Source organism: Lepeophtheirus salmonis, chromosome 6 (assembly GCF_016086655.4).
Source record: "Lepeophtheirus salmonis chromosome 6, UVic_Lsal_1.4, whole genome shotgun sequence".
In the NCBI taxonomy this organism is placed as follows: Eukaryota; Metazoa; Arthropoda; class Copepoda; order Siphonostomatoida; family Caligidae; genus Lepeophtheirus; species Lepeophtheirus salmonis.
This window is the reverse complement of record NC_052136.2, coordinates 29,051,231-29,072,482: the sequence shown is the minus strand read 5'-3', so window position 1 is coordinate 29,072,482 and position 21,252 is coordinate 29,051,231. Positions and strand designations below refer to the sequence as shown.

At 31.9% G+C, this 21,252-nt stretch overlaps 1 protein-coding gene and 1 long non-coding RNA gene across 7 annotated transcripts; one reads left to right on the top strand and one right to left on the bottom strand.

Moving 5' to 3' along the window:
- Positions 1–7,094: 7,094 nt before the first annotated feature.
- Positions 7,095–10,502, bottom strand: LOC121120560 (uncharacterized). Of its 6 annotated transcripts, none has more exons than XR_005865102.2 (4): positions 10,349–10,498; positions 10,082–10,291; positions 9,637–9,834; positions 7,095–8,438 (listed from the first exon to the last, which is right to left on the bottom strand). It is a non-coding gene; the product is annotated as an uncharacterized lncRNA (long non-coding RNA). The 6 variants fall into 6 exon arrangements; XR_005865100.2 differs by having other exon boundaries at positions 7,095–8,160; positions 8,225–8,438; positions 10,082–10,409; XR_011780693.1 differs by having other exon boundaries at positions 7,095–7,450; positions 7,865–8,438; positions 10,082–10,408.
- An 877-nt stretch (positions 10,503–11,379) lies between these two features.
- On the top strand, positions 11,380–17,662 carry LOC121119495 (uncharacterized). Its single transcript, XM_040714168.2, has 3 exons — positions 11,380–11,961; positions 15,403–15,647; positions 17,133–17,662. Exons 1-3 carry the CDS (start codon positions 11,799–11,801, stop codon positions 17,481–17,483), a joined length of 759 nt encoding a protein of 252 aa, XP_040570102.1. The 5' UTR covers positions 11,380–11,798; the 3' UTR covers positions 17,484–17,662.
- Positions 17,663–21,252: the final 3,590 nt, after the last annotated feature.

The following is a 21,252-nucleotide window of genomic DNA, read 5'->3' as shown; positions in this document are numbered from 1 at the left end:
TGAATGCCGAGCTAAGAAAACGGAACTATAGTGCTTCTTACCCAATTCCTTTACCTCCAGTAGCTATCGTCACACGCTAGGGAACTTGGTTGAAAGTAGTTGATTACTCTTTCAATAACTTCGAATTAATCAGGGAATATTGAAACAACCTTAATGAAAAAAAAACACCATCAGTCGTTAAAGCTAAGGAGATTATAAATGATGAGTTTATTTAGGAAGAATTGGGAGCAATTAATCATAATCCCAACCCAATTACCGAGGCCATTACCGCGTTAGAAGGAAGACTCCTTTTACTTGTTAGCTTGACTATCGTCGAACATTTATGGGTCAATATCCAGTTAGAGCCATTCAAAACAAAATTAAATACATTTTTAGATGAAAATTAAGCATACAACGATTTGCGAGACCTAGTTAATTCTGCGGAGACAATTTATAGAAAGACACCTATCGTAAATTATGACTTATGGAGGATTTTCAGCATATTGAGAGCCATTTATACAAAAATAAGATCCTGTTTATCAGTAAAAAGTGTCAGGAATAAGCTAATTACTAAATGGAATGTTGAAATATTAAGAGTAAGTATTTATCAAATAACTCTTTTAAGAATAAATTACATTTATTCCAAAATACAGTAATGTGGTCAAGAACAACAGCATGACTTGTCTCAATGGGGTCTTAGCTTCAAATGGCGTGCAAATAGTTTGTCTAACATCAGTTTCTTCGTTTAAAGACTTGTTTAAGTTAGTATTGTTGTATTTAAATATTCAAAAATTAATTAAACAAATACTTCTTCAAATTTAGGATTAGCATATAGCTAAATGTTCTTAATCCCCGAGATAAGGTGTTGGAGAACTACAGTAATATGGTCAAGAACAACAGGATGAATGGTATCAAAGGGGGTCTCAGCTTCAAATGGCGAACATATAGTTTGTCTAACATCAGTTTCTTCGGGTTAAGAATTGGGGTTGCTGAATGGATTCCAACATGTTGAAGTACAATTTATTTAAGATAAGTATAAGTTGTTTTAGATACTAAACATATCAATTTACTTTTTTCTTTTGTTAGCTTTACAAATTACAAAAATAAAATAAGGCACATTATCTTTAGGAGTCTAAAATGATCTTCTACTCGTTTTCCAATGACAAAAGAGGTACACATGTAATAAAGAAATCAAGTGACCGGGTTATATAGGTAATTATCCATATAGATTATACATCACAAACTCTACCTTATAAATGGAATTGTGATTGAAATAAGTTATGTTTGCGTTATATACATCAAGCAAACTGAAGAACTCTTATAAATGAACAATTTTTCTTAAAGAGTAAGAGACGAAAACTTAAGAACAAAAGAACCTCAGAATTTCAATGAAGAAGCAATGGATGGACGATGATAACTTTTTTTGCACCTCACTTGGGCTTTCTGTGGATTATTCTGTCTTTATATGGAACTCATTAGTTCTTATAGTAGTATATGATTATTCCGTGGAAGATTTGGAGGAATAAATGTATTTTTGAACATAGAATCAATAATTCACGAGGTCAGAAGTCACTATTATAGACCTTGAAGGGAAGGGGTATCTGCACAATGAACGATCCTTCCATAAAATAAAATGAGATCCACCGAGTGAGACTCACAGAAACAAAATTCGTTGGACAGATCATGAAGAGAGGATCAGAAGGCGTGTTCCTAGGATATCCAAGTAGAAAAATATGAACTCTGAGGGGAAATGGATAGATGGAGATGCAATGAAATGTACTCCAGTCAGAAGGGGAACTTTTTTAAGGCATTTGACTAATAAAATTAATTATATTCAATATTACTAAGGTAAGCAGCAAAATATAGTCTTTATTAGAGGGAGATTATGTACAAGAAATATTTAAATAAAGAAGGAAGAAAGAAAAAAAAAGAAGAAAATCTACCAACTGTCTTCCTTTTCTAATCTCAAAGCAGTAATTGATTTGACCAAACAGCCCATGTTTATGGATTACACAAGAGAAGGATACAAACAAGATAAAATATTGTTTGGCGTGCATTAGTCGTCATAAGTAACATTCCCATATTATTTTCTATAACTTAATATATGTATTTACTCCTTTGAATGTTTCAACTATGAAGGAGTATGTTAATTATTATTTTTAAGAGCTGTTTCACTCTTAACATTGATTAAACTTTAGATTTTAGTTTTTGGGAGAATGCCAGGTATTTTTATCGGCTGGAATATGAGATCCGTCATTCACGTTATGAAAAATTAGAGAGTTTACTATTATTAGTACACAACACAATAATTATGATTCATAAGGGGTTTGATTGAAATGATTCTTTATATGATAATTATAATCAAATCAAGGTCTACATCATAATGCAGCATAAGTATGTGTATCTGTGAGTTACACAATACATATGTTCTTCGTATTAAATTACTGACGTGCATATGTATAAATGTAATACATCCTTAATGACCAGTCTGTGGCTAATCTTGAGTCTAAAGATACTAAATGAAAACCGCAAATCAGTTAAGGATTTAATGGACAACATTAAATAGTCGAGTTTCTTGTGATTGTCTCTCTTGAAAATAGAATCTTCATTCAATAATGTCCATTACTAATCCAACTTTATTTTTAGTATTATCATTTCCAGGGAGTTCTGATCCAATCGTTGCAAATTTATTATATTGTCACCGAGGCCAATTTTTTTGGTGTATTTACTTAAAAACGGTCTTGAGCTGTACATATGAATGTTGAAATAGAGCTCAATTGATGCACTAATCACGGCTTGGATATGGGCCCAGTAGGAAGAGCAGGCGTTGAAGAGGTAGTTCTTAGGCATGTTGGTCATTGTTTCCTTGATGGTATGGGATGTTCCATTGGTTTCAGATTCAATGTAGACCTAGACAAGATAATTCATCGGATTAAGATCCAAACTTCTGTGAGACCACATTTCCTTTCCGTACGAGTTAGCAAGTCAAAGAAATAAAACCAGAGAATGAATAAGAAAAAGCACGTGATAAATGGTTTAAAATTAACTGATTATACAATCAATCTAGTTATGATAGATCCTTGTAGTAGTGGGCACTTAACCCTGATTTGAATAGCAATTCCAATATGAGAAGGTGTATTTTGTATAGACCTGTTAAGGGCTGTCCTCATCTAGCTTACTCCTTATCTCCTAAATCATCAATTATTGTCTAATACACCCTCAAATTGACCATTCGAAAGTGCGTATAATACATAAAAATAACATTAAGAAAACCAAAATAATTCCAGACAAACCGGCAGAGATAAAATTAAAGCATAAGAAGATGAAAAACATGTTGAACGGTAATAACAACTGTTAACCATTAAGGTAAGGTAGTGCAAATCCATCGGATTAAGACCCAAACTGCTGGGGGACCATATTTCCTTCCCAATAAAGTCATAGCTATGAATGGGGCATTTAAATTGGGGTGTATATTTCAACAGTTGTCTAATGATGTATTATGTGCATCCAATCAGTTAAGTGGTTTATGAACTACAATCTAAAACACAAAGTTCTTCAAGAGGAGTTTTATTTGAGTTTGTTATGAACAAATGCTCAGGAATCAGAGCTTGAGTTAACGATCAAAAATTTCATTTTTGAGTTTCCTAATATGTTAATAATTGCACATGCTACAATTTGTGACAATATTTTAACAATCTTTCTTTAACTCGCCTCATAGTATGAGTAGTTTAGTTTTTATTGTGCATTGATTTTGACGTTTCTCTTCATTTTTACTACTCAAACCTCGTCAAATATATTATTATCAAACATACTTTCTATGTTCATTTATGCCAAATAAGACACTCAGTTTTTTTAGTTTTTTAATGTTCTTTTAATTAGTTTGATGGATTTTCTCTAATTAAGTATAAGCAAATATCATAGTATTACATTTACTCCATTTAACCTAGCCTCTTATGGTGAAATCCATATACATAAAATATATTTCCTTTTCTAGGAATCACTTGTGTGCCAACCTACAGACATTAAGTTCAAGAAAATAACTTCTCCCGAGTGCGATTTAATCTTATTTTACCAATTTATAATTTTGGAATACAAAAAATGTCTCTTAATCTCTTAAAAATTCGACCTCTCTTTCTTATTCCTTAATTTTTAGGGTTGATTTCTTTTTACCTAAGCATATTTTATTGAATATTCTATAAGTTTAATATTTTTCATTTATTATAAATATTCAATTCTTTTTTTTCGATACCCTCTGAAAAAGAAACTATGAAAGAATAATTACTTCTAATTATTTTTTTGTTTCATTAATAAGAAAAATATTACACAATTTTAATTTTGCTCTGATATATTTCTCTCAAACTTGAGCTGTAGCATCGGTTACTTCTTTTACTACATGTTCACAAATTTGTCTGTGGCACAGTATTTTGAGAAGTCGAAGCGGTGAAAAGACAAAAATAATTAGTTGACTTTGAGGAATGACTACTGTGATAAAAGGATCAGTGGTATTGTTTCAATGCAGGACATTAATAATTGAAGTAGCATCCCAATTGGGGATAGGTAAACAGTATGGCGGTAAACTGATATCTCCCAAATCCTTTCCATCTTTTTTTTTTGAAATGCATATTTGTCTAACTTCTTGCTTAGATATGTAGATAGTAGAACATACTGTAAGTGGTCATGTTGTTTATTGATGATATACTTTAATCCAGTTTTAATTAATCTTTATAATTGTTTGCAAGAGACAAATCTTTATTACTGATAAGGATTCATAAGTTAAAATGAATTTTAGACCGTTACACCCAATTTTAACATGAGTCATCATATTAATTAAATAGCTGGCATGTTAAGTTCAGATTTACAAAATTACACCTTGTGAGCTTGGGGTTTAAATAGTAATCGTTTTGACCTATATATTGAGTCAAGTCAACACAAAACGAGAATAAACACTTTACTCCTATTTATATTTTTTCAATCCGATCCCATCATGAAATATTACTAAAAAATATTAAGGTAAATCTATTTTTCTCCTTAGATCAATTGTTGAGTTACGAGAAATTACCAGAAAAATTTGACATATAATTTTTGAAATTTTTTTTCAAGAAAATTAATTTTCTGTGAATAACTGTCGATTTTTGAAAAAGTTTCATTTTCAATTTTTTTTTCAACAAAATTCTAAAAACCAATCCTACTTATGTCCCTGGTGAAATAATTTATATCGTGCGTGGAAAACGGATTTGTTATTATTCATCATGTTGTTTGAACAAAATATGGGCAATTATCCTAACTTGTAATTTTTCTCCATGGCAATCTTCCGCGGGTAATTTTCCTAATGTCAATTTATGTATTTGTTTATACAATAAAGAGATAATGACTTACAAATAAACCAGGGATATGGTGGAGGAATAATCTAAATATATTTTCCAATGTTTCCAAGTTAGCCTGTCGATATCTCACAACTGCAGGCACATTAGTATCGAGCGAAATAATTCATTCGACAGCTGCTGATATTGTGACTGCTAAATGGTTTTTTTTATTACCGATAAATGCAGACAAGCTTATCTTTTTGCATAAAGAACTATACATTCATGAATAATAGTATTATATAACCAATGTATATTTTATATCAATCATTGTTTTTTAGAGAAGATAAGTTTATTTCTACAGAAAATAAATTATGAAAGAAAAAAATGTAGGAAAAACATGTTAAAAAATCTACATTAATTCTTTTTGGAAAAATCATTTTAGAAAATACGTTATTTGATATTTGTTATTCATCTTTTTTGCATTGTAATAAACGGTCTCAATTTAAGAAAATATATATAAATATTGATTATATTTTTAATGATATTTCAACACTATTTATTTTAACAGTCTTGTTTGTTCCTGGAACTACACCTGCACTGATAAAAATCGATGGTAACCCCAATATATGTAGTCATGCAAGTAGTCATGTTGTTTATTGATGATATTTATATAATCCAGTTTTAATTAATCTTCATGATTGTTTGCAAAAAATGAATCTTTATAACTGATAATGATTCATAAGTCGACACAAAACGAGAATAAACAACTTACTCCTATTTATATTTTTTCAATCCGATTCCATGATGAATTATTATTATAAAATACATAAAATATGTTGATTTGTAAAAAATAAACGAAGATAAACGAGGATAATTTGAAGGACGTTTGGGAAGAAAGTAGCATAGATGTCATTAGATTTTATTTGATCAGCTCCAAGCAGCCGTGTCATGAAGGAGATAAACAAGTTCACTTTGTATATTGAAAGGACGTCTAGGCCGGTAGACGGTCTGATGTAGACCCTCAATTCTACTCCTCATAACTAATGATGTTCAAATAATACAATAAAAATGTAGCTAAGTATTCGATAAAAAATGCTTAAAAAAAGCAAAATTGCAAATAAAACAAATAGAAAAATGCCAAAAATGCAAATAGATAAATCCAGTCAAAAAAAAAAAAAATATTTTGTTTCAAATGTTTCTATCAATTTATAATTTTTCATTCCAGCATTCCTTTATTCCACAGAATAACCATCTTTTCTCTCAGGTGGTGATCCTCCGTTAGCCTGTTTCTATTATTGGTTAAGAAAGCCCTTGAAAAAACTAAAGACTTTTTCACAGGCTACGGTTGTCTGCGGAGCCCAGTGGAAACTGGCTACGATGTTGGGATTCTCTTCACGCAATACACTTTATCGCCAGGAAGCACTACACCAATATTAATCGTATTCTCAAATTCTGGATTCTTTTTGAGAATCTCTTCTAGCTTGTAGGCTCTTTATGATGTAATCAATCTTTCGTCTAACTGAGTGAAGCTCTCCTTTAGGACCTTGAAGGTCAGTTACTATGGATCAATTGCATTAATGCACATTGTTTAACACTATAAATGCAAGTAAAGGTCGAACATGCTAGAAAAAAACCCTAAATAAATCTTATTTGGAAATCAAAGATTATAACTTCCAAATAAAGACTCATTGTTTTTTTGTTTTTTTCTAGTTTGTATAGATCAGGGGTATCCAATTAAAATTCGAAGAGGTACAATTTCAGAAATTTCCCTGAATTTAAGGTCTGGAACATCATAATGTTATAAGCTTGTGGTATGATTCAGTGCCATATTTATTAAAGTAGCCTCGTATGCATGTATCAACAATTAAGTGTCAAAATAAATAAAGAAAAAACAATTCAATAGTATTGCAATAATATTTATAATAAAATTAAATATAAATCGAAGAACTTTTTAAAAATGTGTTTCATTTAAGAAAAAAAATAATACAAGGAATTGCTTTGTCTTGTTCAGAGAGATTGTTAAGTGAGATTTGGCTTGTTCTACCAGGATTTTAAATATGGGCTGGAAGGGTGTGAGGGCCATTCTCATACACATGTGAAGGTACTCATTGGAGAGCCTGTTTATAATCCTAGTTATATTAATCCCTTTCCATATTTTGCCATTTTCACTAAAAAATAATATGATCTTTTAGGTTAAAAATATCAGTTAAATATTAATAAAAATAATAAGATAATTTTCTTCATTTCAATAAAAAACAAACTATTTGTCAGACAAAGAAACAAACAAGTTCAATTTCCTAAATAACTTGGAACCTGCTAGGTCTTAGAAAAAGTTTTTTATATTATGGGGAGGGTATCTAACCAATTCGGTCATTCGATAAAGTTGTCTCCACATATTCGTTAGCTTCTAGATTCCTTATTAACAATATGAATTGCAGACGTAAACGTTTCCGGATTTGAATAGTTCTGCAATATCGTTAAAAAAAATGTGTGGCTCAGTCCCCTGGATTTATCAAAACAACGTGTTTCGGACGATTCTATGGAGTGAGTCAATGAAAGCTTAGTCAGAACAAGTGAATCACCTTCTGAGAAAAGAGATAGAAATATGTGTCTGGATTCAATCTTCCAAGCTCTCATTCATAATGGAGCAAATGTATCATCTCTTCAAACAACCTAAAGGTAGAAGATATTCTTCTGGACTCCTTTCCATTGCTTTGATATGGTATAATGTCAGCTCAGGCCTCTACTAGCAAATACATCCATCCAATGCTCTATTACTTCCGTCGCCCAGATATCTTAGTACCGTATCCAGTGTTATTACGATAGAAACAGGATTACCTTTATCCACGGCAAGGTACTGAAAAGCACGAATTGGAGGCTTAAAGTGCAGAGAATAAAATTACTATGATTGGAAAATTTGTGGGAACTACAAATAATCAAACCTTTTAAAAAATTACAAATAATCAAACTTTTAAAACTGGCTTAACCTTCATGATCAATTCATCGTTGTTGCCCTCATTCCAGAAGTAAATTCAACGGCTGAGTTCCTGTTGAATCAGTACAATCCTATCGTGAGGACTCTTTGGGAAATAGATTTGACTGTTGTGGCATTGTCTGTTGACAATCATACGGTAAATAGAAATATACATCCATAATCTGTGTGAAGGTAATCTTTAATAGTTTTTAATAGTTGTAAATTGTTTTGTTTTTTTAAATAAGATTGTAAAATGAAAAAAAGCTAATTTTTTTTAGTAAAACTAGTTCAAGTTTTTACTCTTTATCATATCATTTATTTATCAGAGCTCTGGATTAGCAGGTTTTTTTAAAAAAAAATTCTTGTGTCGTTGACCTATTTTTAATTAAACATGCAAGTCTCGTTTCTTCTTTATTTTTATATAATAATGTTTCCATTGTTTTATAAATGTATTGCTTAAGGCATAGAATAGGAGGGTCTGGACATTTGATAGCTGAAACCTCAGCTGATTCAAGTAAATATATCTCTTAAACCCTAGTTTATAAGAATAGAAGTCATTGTTTATTAATAAAATTAATTTTTCTGTGGGAAAATGCCTGCTTGTTCTGCTTTTAGATGCTTGAATAAGCATTTTCTAGGAACGGATATATCGTTGTTTTTTTTTTGTTTTCCAAAAGATTTACCCCAAAATAAGGCTTGGTTACGTCCTATGAGGCGGAAGAACTACGAACCGAAATGTTTTATGTTCTTTTCACTTCAAGGAGGAAGATATTTCTTATTCAATAAACCGAAAACGGAGGCATTTAAGACCTAGTGCAATCCCCAGCAAATTTTCTTATTCTAAAGAAGCAAAACCAAGAAAAAAACTTAATTCCATAAAGTCACATGATCAATCGCTTTTAGTTCAGATAAAGCCTCGGTATTCACCTACAATTTTTCTCAAGTTGGAGAAGTAGGAAATACTTTATTTGAAAATGACACTGAACCGGGACGTTGTATACTCCTTGAACACTCCTAATCCAATTCAAAAGGTACACTTTTGGCATCATCATATGATCTTTTAAAATGTATGAATTGTTTATATAAATTTAATTATTATATATATATATATTACTAACACTGAATTTGATTTTTAATAGTTGAACCAGTTTCGGAAATGACAGCTACTTAAACTGAGAGTGTTCCGCACAAACTAAAGAACTCCAGCTTAATTCAGGGGAGTATGTCACATCGACTGTTCATTCTTTAGCGAGAATTGACTCTGATTGTTTTTTTGGTCATAGCTATACATACTTATTACAGATATGAATGAGGCAATTCATCGTATATTTAATGCTCACCAGCTACGCTATCTGTGCAATAATACAAAAAAATTGCCACTTGGTCTGCTTGCACCATAAAAAAACATCGCAGCTACGAATTGCTAGTGGTACCAAAGGATACGAGATGCTATTTCGACAAGGATTTCCTCTACCAAGTCTAAGGACATTGAGAAGACGGTTGGAAGTTTTGGACTTAAATCCTGGTACTTTTTAGAAAGTAATTACTTCTCGTCAACCTGAAGTAAACCTGGTTAAACTCCAAAAAAAAATTAATTATTGTAGGCTTCACTTTTATTGTAGGAAAAATATATATAATTTGAAGGTGTTTCAAATGTCTTTGTGGCAAGTAATGCGAGAAAGGCCTTAAAAATGAGGCTAATTGTTTCTTAATTTTAAATCCTCTGTTTATTTGTGGATTATTTTCTAGGAATATATTTAATTTTGTAACTAATTGAGTATTTGACTCAATTTTATAATATTTATTCATAAGCTTAGGGTTTTACCTTATTAGTTCATATTTTTTTCTTAAGATGGCGCACATGATAACCAGACTTTCCTTTTCTAAAGTAAATAAAAAAAAAGTAGAAATCCTCGGCTGAAACGTTGATTCGGCTCACAATCGTAGAGACGTTGAGTGAAACCAATTTCTGTAAGTCCCCCTATTTATATGTTCTAGCAAGTACTGTACTGCCACTCGTCTCAACTACTATGAACTATGATTTTCATTAATAGTTTAGGTTTCTTGTTAAATCTATAGAAAAATACACAACCTTTTCCGAAACGTTAACTTCTATTACATTACATTAGTCAAAAGACTTGATATCAATGAACTTTGCAAAAAGAAGTTCAAAGCGCATATAAAATTCTAGACGAATCAGAATTGGAGATAAGAAAAACATTCTTGATTGATATACATGACTCCTCTTTTCCTTATAATCTCTTTACTAGTTACTACCTAAAGAGTAAAGACATGGAAGAAGTCTGAGCATTTTTGTTACCACCGACAACAAAATGTCTTGTAAAAAAAGCTTCAAAGGCATCCCGGCGTGTAATCATAGTCCATAAATAAATATTAAATACTAGTGATGTGCTGTGAGCTAAATTTAGCTAATAGAGTAATTTCGAGTTTATAAAAAAGGAAAAAAAAACAACTCGAGGAATTACGAAAGATAAAATAATTTAATCGCTACTTCATGGATGTATTCCAAGTGGCTGTTTGAATGAAGTCGTACTGTTGAAACCAGAAGCTTTTATATTAGAGTTAAAAAAATTCTAAACAATGTTATTTTTACCGTTTCCCCTTTTTCTAACTGGAACGAGTATGAGTAGATGAAGAGGAATAATTTGAATTAAAACCTGGTATAACTGGTATAAGATATGCAAGGTTGACAATTTCCAATCTTGTAATTCAACTAAAGATTCAAAAGATGAACAGGGCTGTTAGAGTCACATATGTAAAAAAATGTGACCATTAGTTCCCTCATCATTAAAGTTATGAATGGGCAATTTATTATTATTATATATCGAATACCAATAATGCATTTTAAAAGTTTAGCCAATAAATTCATCTCAAGATTTAACTACTATTTAAACAAAACAAATAATGATGGTTACAAAGTTAATGCCCAAAAACTAAAATGCTGTAAGAGAAATGTGGATAATATTTAAGCTTGAATGTCAAGGGAAACGCCAAACGAATTTGAAGCTAGCAGAGTGAAAATCAGATTTGAACATTTGCATTTTATATTTAATAGCGCCTCCTCCCTTATGCATTTAGAAATATTCATTAATCTATATTAATAGTGTTAATTTTGTCGTATGCCTATTGATCTGAGAAGGACTTTTGAGTGTCACGTAAATAAACTGCGTCATCCAAGCAATGTCGAGTACTCCCACTAAACTTAAATCATTCAAGCAAATATTACTTTTAAAACGAATTGAGATTAAGAGTACAATTTAAGTCAGCATAGTATTGCCCCTGAGAAAACATACTTTTTTATTTAGTTAGTTCATAAAACTCGAGTACCAATTTACGAGTTTTTCTCGTGGGACATCACTATTAAATACGTTACACTGACATATGTTGTTACTTATTCCAGTTTTCTAGGGAGTATTTCTAGTCTTAGTTGATTCATTGCACAAATAATAGTCAAGTATCAATAAAATTAGAGTTAAAACAACTCAGTTTCATAAATCATAAGTATATATTTATGTTTGAACATGAAGTTGGATGTGATTGGTGCTGGTTTACCGAGGACGGGGACGATGTCCTTGAAAGAAGCCCTGAATATTTTGTATCCGGAGGGACCTTGTTATCATATGCTTGTTTTTCTCATGGAAGGAAATTCCAAGGACACAGAGCACTGGAATAAAGCGATATCGGGTAAGATTTTTATTAATTATACCATATTACGGAGTATTATTAAATAATTGTAACTAATGAAGATTAAGTGCCATCATATATCCCTTACGGATAGGGTTGAGTCAATGCTTATTTATTCGGTCCTGTCCATTCTATCAGTCCTTGGGACCGATCCTTAAGACTCTCGGTCCTTCGGAATGTCAGAGCTGATTTAAAAGAATAAGAAATAAAGTTGCGTGACGTCAACTAAAAGTGATGTTTTAGGACTAATTTGCAGCTCTGAACTGCAGACCAGACTGAACTGGACGGGACTGCAGTCTTCAGTTTTAAATAAGGATTGACACAACACTACTCACGGGGCCAGATAATTACTAACCTAATCAATTTATACAAGACTTTGTGTCTTCTTTTCAAATAAAGTAAGAAAGGTTTCCATAAGAACTTTAACAAAAATTAACAATTTTCTCACTTTATATTACATAATGTTGCTTCAATGGACATCTAGGTCTTAAAAAGTAACTTTTCGAGGGCAGGTTTTTATGAAAAAAAAAAGTGATTTAGAATGAAGAGATGGGTGTTGGAATAAAAGATATGTAATATTATAGCAACAAGTCTCAACAAACCGTGTGTGGCCACTTTGATGAAAACCTTATTACCAAAAACCACTTTGCCGAAAAAATCATAAAGAATATTTGATTATGATTCATGCTGTTCATTCCCATTCATGTTACATCAATTTTAAAAGATAAATTAATTGCCACAAAATTGCAATAATAAGTGTTGATTAATTAAAAATTGAATTATTTCGTTACAAGGATGCCACGAAAGTTGGCTCGAATCGCACTTAAAACCGTTGTAACAAAAATAATGACAACCACCCAATAAATAACTAAATTAGAAGGAGAAATAATGTTTAAAAAAATATATATTTCTATGCATATATCGAAAATAGGTTGACTCAAATTGTGCTCTACCAAACGGTCGAGCAGGGGTTAAAGGGTTAAAGAAGACAAGGAGTTAATCAATTTGAGACCCAATGGGCAATGCAAATGAATTAATCGTTTGGATGGAATGTGTTAGCGCTCTTATGTACATGGTCAAGTCCTGATCGACACTACTCCTTTCTGAGGTCGTCTCTGAGTCTTTAATTATCTTGATGTGTTTGTCAATGTCTAATAGATAAGTAGATAGTATTACAGCATGAGTCATTATTAAATATATATATACTAGCATAGGGTTCCCTGTGTTGCTCAGTTGTAGATCAGAATATTTTGATGGAGGTGAGTTATCCAGGGCAATAATTGTAAAACGGAATAGAACAGACACGGGTATCGATAAAGGAGGATCGAGATCGGTCATGATAAGTCTATTCACCAATTTAAGAGAGAGATGGCTACGATACCGTCTCGCTACATCAACAGTCTTCACCATCAATTCGAAAAAAATGAAACAGAGAGGTTTAACTCTTTCTGCAAGGATCCTACGGAGGATCTTAATTCAGGTGTACTAAAGCATTAAAATAAAGTAACTAAATGCAGCCCTTAGCTTGAGGAGATACAATGGTGCAGCGTTTTAACGTTTTTTCGCAAGATGTAGCTAGTCATATGACATTACTCTGCCATTGGCTATTGGACTCCATAGTTTAATTGTAAATATATATTTTTACATTAATGACATATGAAAAAATAACGCAGAATAAACATCTTTGAACTGAAATTAACAATTTAGTGAGTTAAGAAAACTCCATATTATTAAAATTTTCTATAGGTAAGTGAAGTCCATCTTCCGAACTTGGAATGAGCACCTTTTAGATAGCATTATAGCTTCATATTATATCTCTAAATAATAACTAAACAGTACCTCTATCAGAGAAAAAAGTTTCTGTGCACCAAGATATTTTTCAGGTATTGATCACATGGGTCCTCGTTTCGCTACTTGGTTCAAATGTTTAGTACATCTTAAAGCTTTAATATAAATAATATAATTTTTCATAATAAGGCGATGCACAATCTATATTTTAATAACCAGATAAAAACAAAAATCTATAGGATAGTACAAAGTGAAGACCCGAATTTGCAGTAGATTTTATCCACCTTAAATTTTATTAGGAGGTTTAATTACAGAACCGAATGTGTAAATTCTTAGAAGGCACCTAGACTATTAAATGAAAAAAAAAAATAAAAAAAAAAAAAAAATACCCATTTTTCCAATTTCTTTTAACACGATTTGTGGTCCAATAAATCCTTAGTCTTATTTACTTACGTAGAAACGCCCACTTTGAATAGACATTGATAGAAAAGTGATCCCTCACGACTCCAAAATTCAAGTCCCTTAATATTCTTTGCTGAGCTTCCCTATTGTTCTTTCTTACATAAAAAATGACTGGACAGATGACATCAATCCATACAAACTTTGATTTATTATTAGAGTAAAATGATGAAGAAAGTTTTTTTTAAAGAAAAATAATTGTCTTGCGGTAAAGAGATTAAAACATCATATGTGTGTGTTCAAACGTAGGGTGAGTTTTCAAATTTTGCAGCAAGGGTACATTTGGAATGCTCAATTTTGTGACAACACTTTTTCCATGTTAGTTCGTTTGTAAGAGGCATAATGGTCATAATTGTTTTGCGTGTTCGGCGATTTCTTGCTATCTCCACTGGGACGATTGGGCTTTGGTTTCGATATCCTAACCATATACCCATGAATGTTTCACCAGTTATGAACCTTTTGGGGAAATTATCATTGATGTATGGTAACTTCTCATGCCACGATTCTTTTGCTCAAAATTTTGGAACGAACTTTGCTCACACTTGTCTCATACCAAAACGTTCTAAAAAAATTATGGGACGAGCCAACCGATATGTCAATATCTTCAGCAACTTCGATGCAATTAATTTTTTTTCACTACTTCAACTTTTTCATCTTTTGTTGACGTGCTCGGACGTCCAGAGAGAGGCTCGTAATTGGCATCTTCCCGGCCATCTTGGAAGAGTTTGTATCACTTGTCAACATGTTTTTTACTCAAAACAGTTTCAAACTATTCCATTGTCAACATTTCAACTGTTTTGGAGCACTTAATTTCATTTTTTACACAAAATTTGATGGAAATTCTTTGATCCATATTTTTTCACTAGCAAAAATCGCCATACGCCCAAAATTCTTCTAACCATTATGCCTCTCACAAACAAACAAAACATATGATTTAGCTGAAATAGTAAATATATGTTCGTGGCAAGTGTATTAACATAAGAAAATAAAAAAATCGAGTCATCAAATGTATGCTACCTGCAATATTTGAAAAGTCTCCTTATTTTTTGAACACACCTCGTTATAACATTTATAAAAATATATTTATACATGAACTGTAATAATGAAATATATAATTTAGATGTTGATATTAATATAAGACTCTAATATAAATATAAAATCATAGATTATTTTATATAAATATATTACTTTTAGGGAAGACTACCAAGGAGGATTGGTACACATTCTTTGATAAAAGTGGATATCGATGTGCCGTTGACTATCCACCATCTTATTTTTATAAAGAACTTTTTGAAGCTTATCCAGAAGCCAAAGTTGTTCTAACAGTAAGGGATGTTCAAAGCTGGCATGATTCTTGCCACTCGACAATTTTCAACAATCATGAAAACCACACAACACCCTGGATATATTACCTCACTGGATTAGCTCAACGCTATCATGTATTTGTTAATTCTTAGATATGAATTTCTGTATGCTCTTTTGAGCAATGTTAATTTCAGCAATAGTCATCTTAGCTTATGGCTATGGAGTTAAACATTTTAAACAGCTTACCCTCAAATGTCATAATCAGGAGCATCCGCAGGGGGGGGGGCTGGAAGGGCTGTAACCCCATCCCCCCAAATCAAGGAATGTTTGATTTTGTCTATAACTTTTTTTCGTATGGATCAAAAAAGTTTACCCCAAAAAAAAAAAAAATATATATATACTCCTGCGGATGCCCCTGATAATACTTGCCTAGTTCACACTATATATTAATAATAATGTATAGCTAAGAAGGTTTGTGTCAACAAAAGGGAATATTAAATAAACAAACATCATCTTAACCACTCCTGTATCTGTATACAACATTACTAGTAATGAAAATCAAGTGTACAATGTACATGTTAAAAAGAAACCCAGAAAATCATCATGGTAACCCTGACAATTTGAAGAATGTTTTAGAGGAGATAAAGAATAATACTAATGACGTTTCGTTAGATTAGACACAATCAACTGTAACAAAAGTGAAAGGAGAAAATGATATCAACAAAGACATTCGCTAAAATTACTCCGATGTTGATCTCCAATTCTACTTGAAGTCTGACAAGGACCTACAATACACTCCCATTTCAAATTATTTACTAATAATAACGTTCATCTATTTAAAGAACGTTTGTGTCAACAACAGAAAGTATTAAAAGAACGAGTATCCTCTTGACAACTGCTGTATCCGTACACAAGATTAGCGACATTCATTTGAGCGATTATTTATTTGAGACAGCTTTTTTTTTAAGTATCGTTCATTTGCGCGACATTTTCATATAAATTGTAAATATTACAAAATTTACGAAGTCATTGTTAAAAGTAATCACTCACTAGAGCAGTGTTTAAAATCAAATGGAATAAATTTAGCAGAAGCAACTAAGGCTCATATCGGATTGTGTCTTAACTCTGTAAGCTTCTACGAATGGACGGATTTACAAAACTTATTGAGGAGGATGGGATTCAAACACTTTGATCAATAGCTGCTTGTGAAATAGGATCTTTAAAAAAGAATGTGTGTTTTCCCATCTTTTTTGTTGTCAAATATAATGATGGTAAACCTTTCATTCATAAGCAATTTTTGACTTTGTTGCAAAAATTCCATATGTATTTGCTTCTTTTTAGAAAAGATGTTCCAGGGAGTTGAGACGGATCCTTTTGGTTGCTCCTTTGATACTCTGTTAACTCCATTGAATGAAGAAATATTTGAAATTCTTAAAGGACAAAATAAATTATAGATAGAGCCTATTGTCTATAGTTATCATATGAAAATGTCGCTGAAAAGAAGTTTTCTCCAAATAAATACTTGTTCAAATGAATATTGCTGAGATGACACTTGCTGAAATTAATGTGACTCAAATGAACTTCATAATATTATTATATTATATTTATTCACGGCATAGGTAGCTACAAGAATTCACAATCAAATCGTTCCTGGGTTTTCTATGAGTTTAAAAGCAGCGAATAAATGTGGCCCTGAGGCTTCAAAAGCATACTTTGACAAATGGATTGAGGAGGTGAAAAATAACATACCCGAGGAACAACTTTTGATATTTGATGTTCGACAAGGATGGGAGCCTCTTTGTAAATTTTTAGATCGTCCCATTCCAAATGTTCCTTTTCCTAGGGCCAATGATAGAGCCTCAATGAAAAAAAGAATAAGTAATTTTAGATTATTAGGTTGGAGTTTCAGCTTCGGGATCATCGGGGTTATTTCAGGATTGCTGTATTATAAATCGCAACTAATGAATTGACTTTGAAAACCAGTACTACAGTTGTTAATTCCCATTTACCTGGGCTTAAAATCAATTATTTTCATTACATCTATTTTTAAGCACAAATAAACTAATTAATATTTTTACATTTATAACTAATGCTTTTATTAATTTGTTGTAATCTAAATCAAATTTTAAAATATAAATTTACGAAAAGATATGGCATAGGATTATTTTAGTAGTTTTATTATTTCAAGAATCAAGAGCTTAACTGAGACTGGGAATGTTGGAGTTTTTAAGAAAGTATTTGTTCTTTTGATGATGATGGATTTTATTCAAGATATTTCTCTTTATGTATTCCAGTGGCTGGCAATTTAAACAATGGATCAAAAGCAAGTTCATGTTTTAATTTTACCCTGCTTCTTGATGGTAAATATACCGTTCAAGCAAGTTGATGGCTTAAAAAGTGTTATAGGAACACTGCTCTATAAAAAAAAAAAAAAGGAAAAGAAGCTAATTTTGAACACAAAAAAAAGTGTATTCTTTGTTAAGCCCCGGAATTTTCAGGCCATGTGTTATATAAGCTCTTCCTTTTGTGTCCTCGCTTGAGAATACGATTTGGTTAATTAATGTTAATATTCTATTAATATAGGAAGGTTTAGTGATTATTTTTTGCCATTCTGGTATCCATTGTCCTTAAACAAAAGATAATAAACATTTCGTCATCTCGCCATTATAAGTGAGTAAAAAGCCAAATTGCTGTGCATCTCAGACCTCCTAAATGCTGAAGTTGAGGTGGCGAGTATTATGGACATTATGCAATACTCTAGAAGCCTAATTTTTTAAGGTGGCCAAGATGAAGAATGATGGGAAAGATCTCTCTAGGAAAGCAGGAATTGGAGGGTACAATTTAAGGAGGTATCCGGTGTTCCTGTCTAGTTAGGAGAAGATCAAGTAGAGCCCCGACAAACCTCAATAAAGACAAACTTGTCTTCATTAATATGGATGATGACTTAATTAGGACCAATACTCCAATCCATAAGAAAAAATCTCAATCTTTACTGGATAATAATTATATATAGACAGCCTTTTAACGTTCCCCTTGTAGAATATCTCAAATTTTCAAGATGAGCGGATCCTCTATAGTCACTGTAATGAGACGTAAAGATTGGAGTACAAGTTCAAGGGGTGCGATCGACGAGAGAAAACGATGGGTGTCCAGACGAAGGGAATTCTCCAAAATATTTGGAAAGCTCCATCACAACACGAACAACTATACCGTTTCATGCCTGAAAGCCAAAATTCATCGGAACAATTTTATGAATCGACGCAACCCCCAGTCTATGATTCGTATTGCGTGAACATCACATAGTACTACAATTATTTTATTATTCCAAATGTGGTTTTTGTTGTAGGTTTGATAATTGTAAATAGAGCGACACATCTCTATATTAATTATGTGAATATATATGTAAATAATAACAATGATATTCATATAATAAATATATCGTAGTTTGTTATTTATTTTAACGAACTTTAATGAATTTATTGTATTTGTTTATTATTAATATATTTATTATATTTTCTCTATTCATCAATTTACCATTGCTATTGGTTTGCAATAAATGACGATCTAAGAGTCCCATCGAATCTTACAAGAATGGATAGGCTGTTTAAAAATGAAAAAATTACTTTTTCTACATTTTTGAATATTATTTAATAGTATATATTCACATGTATTTGTTTTTTACACTTATTAAAATCTCATAAAAAAATTGTCATTTTAATGTCTGTGTTTATGCGAATATTACGAAGGAGTCGCATAAATATGATTGTTTTGCTGAAGATTTTGATTAATCTGTCAATAAAAGAATATTCGTTTTTTAAAATGAAAAGAAAAATTAATTAATTAAAGATGTTATATATAAAAACGAAATTGCCAATGAGGATAGTATTATTCTAAGACAAAGCAATCTTTCAAAAATAGATCCATCTGCAATTTTTTTTTTCAAATTAGGCACATATTTTAATATTAATTAAAAACTCAAAAAACCAAAATTTGAGCCTCTTTTGCCTTCCGGTTCAGGATTTAGAGGCTTCTAAAGTTTTGGCCTTTACACCACCTACCCTATTTTAAATCACTATATATTGAATGTTTTTGAAGATAAAGATCTACTTTAAAGACAATTTTATAGATAATTGTTTTATTCTTCTATTGAATTTTATTGTAGAAGCCAACAAAATGAGTTTTTACCCATAAGGTTACAAGATCAATATTTTGACCTCCTGCGAACTTTATGTGAAGATTGGACAACATATTATACTCAACAGTGCTTTGATGCGTACATAATATTCTAACAAAATATGTACGGGGTGGGAACTAAAAAATTACACTCATATAAATTAAAAATCCGTAGGTTATAAGTGGCTGCTGATCTTAAAAATTAAATTCAATATTAACAGTCAGCAAGGATTTAATATTTTTAACAAAGTTCTAAATGTGGCATCAGAGTGGGATAAACTCCAATTGAGGTATGAAAGCAAATTGCAATTGTCAAGGAAGACTGTTTATAATACAAAAAAGAAGGGGAAATAATATGATAACATTGAAAGGAAGGATGGTCGTAGCTGGAAATCCATTATAAATGTAGATAAACTCAATAATATCATTGGGAGAAGTCAAATCGTCCACTATACAGAGTGGAGACCCTAACCTTGTAGTAGCATTTAATCACGATTATGTCCCTGTTATTTTTAATTACGGGGTTTTCATTAATAAACATGTTGGAGCAACAACAAAAAATTAGAGGTGTCACATTATTGAATAGCACAAGCTCTGTGCATGACAACTATAGTATAATGTGACAACTCGATTCCAAGAAAAATAGTTGTATGGATACCCATTTACAGATAAAGTTAAAAAACAAATATTATTCATTTTAAATAAAAACAAAAATCCCCAATAAAATTCAAACAACAGTCAGAAAAATATCACCCGACCCACTCAGATTTGAATGATTTTGGGCACATAAGCTTAAATTTATGAGTAAATTAAGTGTGCCAAATGTTTGTACATAATTCTGAGTTGTTTCTGAGATATAGATACTCGTCTCAGACCAAAATTTTCAACGTCGCTTTAATGTCTTGTAGTAGGCCTCCTGGCCGATTTTCTCCCCAGCCTTAAAAAAGAAGAGAGGCATTTTCTTGTCGTCGGACGCCACAGTCCACAGCACCATTGTTTGGGCTGGATGTTTTGTACGGAACACCCTCTTGACCTCCTCTGGGGATCCCTCAAGCCAACAGTCGTTCTGACAGTTATAGACCTAGTACACGGTGAAAATCTTCTCGTCAGAGATTTTTTTACTATGGATCCATTTGCCTTGATCCACCTACGAACTTTCTTGAACCTCTGCAGACTCCTTTCCTTCAAAGTGTATGTCCACAGGTGGCATGGGGCCCTTGTGTAAGAGGACAATCCCAAGTCCTCCTTCACATCCCTCCTGATTGTCCCCTCGTCCAAGTCAAACTCGTTAGAGAGGTGATTCATGGACTTTGTGGTGTCCTCCTTGATCTTCTTCTTCAGGTCCCCCAGAAATTCAGAATCCCTTTTCAAGTTGTGTTCCCCACTTCCTTCTTTCCTTGAAAGGTCTTTTCCATCTTGACCACCTTGAAAATGAGGCTCCTGGAGCACTTCCCAATGTCCATAATCTCTACCACCTCAATTTTCGCATCCAGAAGGTCTGAGATCTTCTGCCTTTTTGCTTCTTGCTCACTCATGAGGAGATATTTTAGAAATGTTTATTATTGT

What these genes read in the sequence shown, in the direction of transcription:
- LOC121119495 (XM_040714168.2), top strand. Translation starts at nt 11,799, where the DNA reads ATGAAGTTGGATGTGATTGGTGCTGGTTTACCGAGGACGGGGACGATG. An exon ending in CTGGAATAAAGCGATATCGG is followed by an intron (nt 11,962 to 15,402) that starts GTAAGATTTTTA and finishes TATTACTTTTAG; the next exon opens with GGAAGACTACCAAGGAGGAT. An exon ending in GATTAGCTCAACGCTATCAT is followed by an intron (nt 15,648 to 17,132) that starts GTATTTGTTAAT and finishes TTCACGGCATAG; the next exon opens with GTAGCTACAAGAATTCACAA.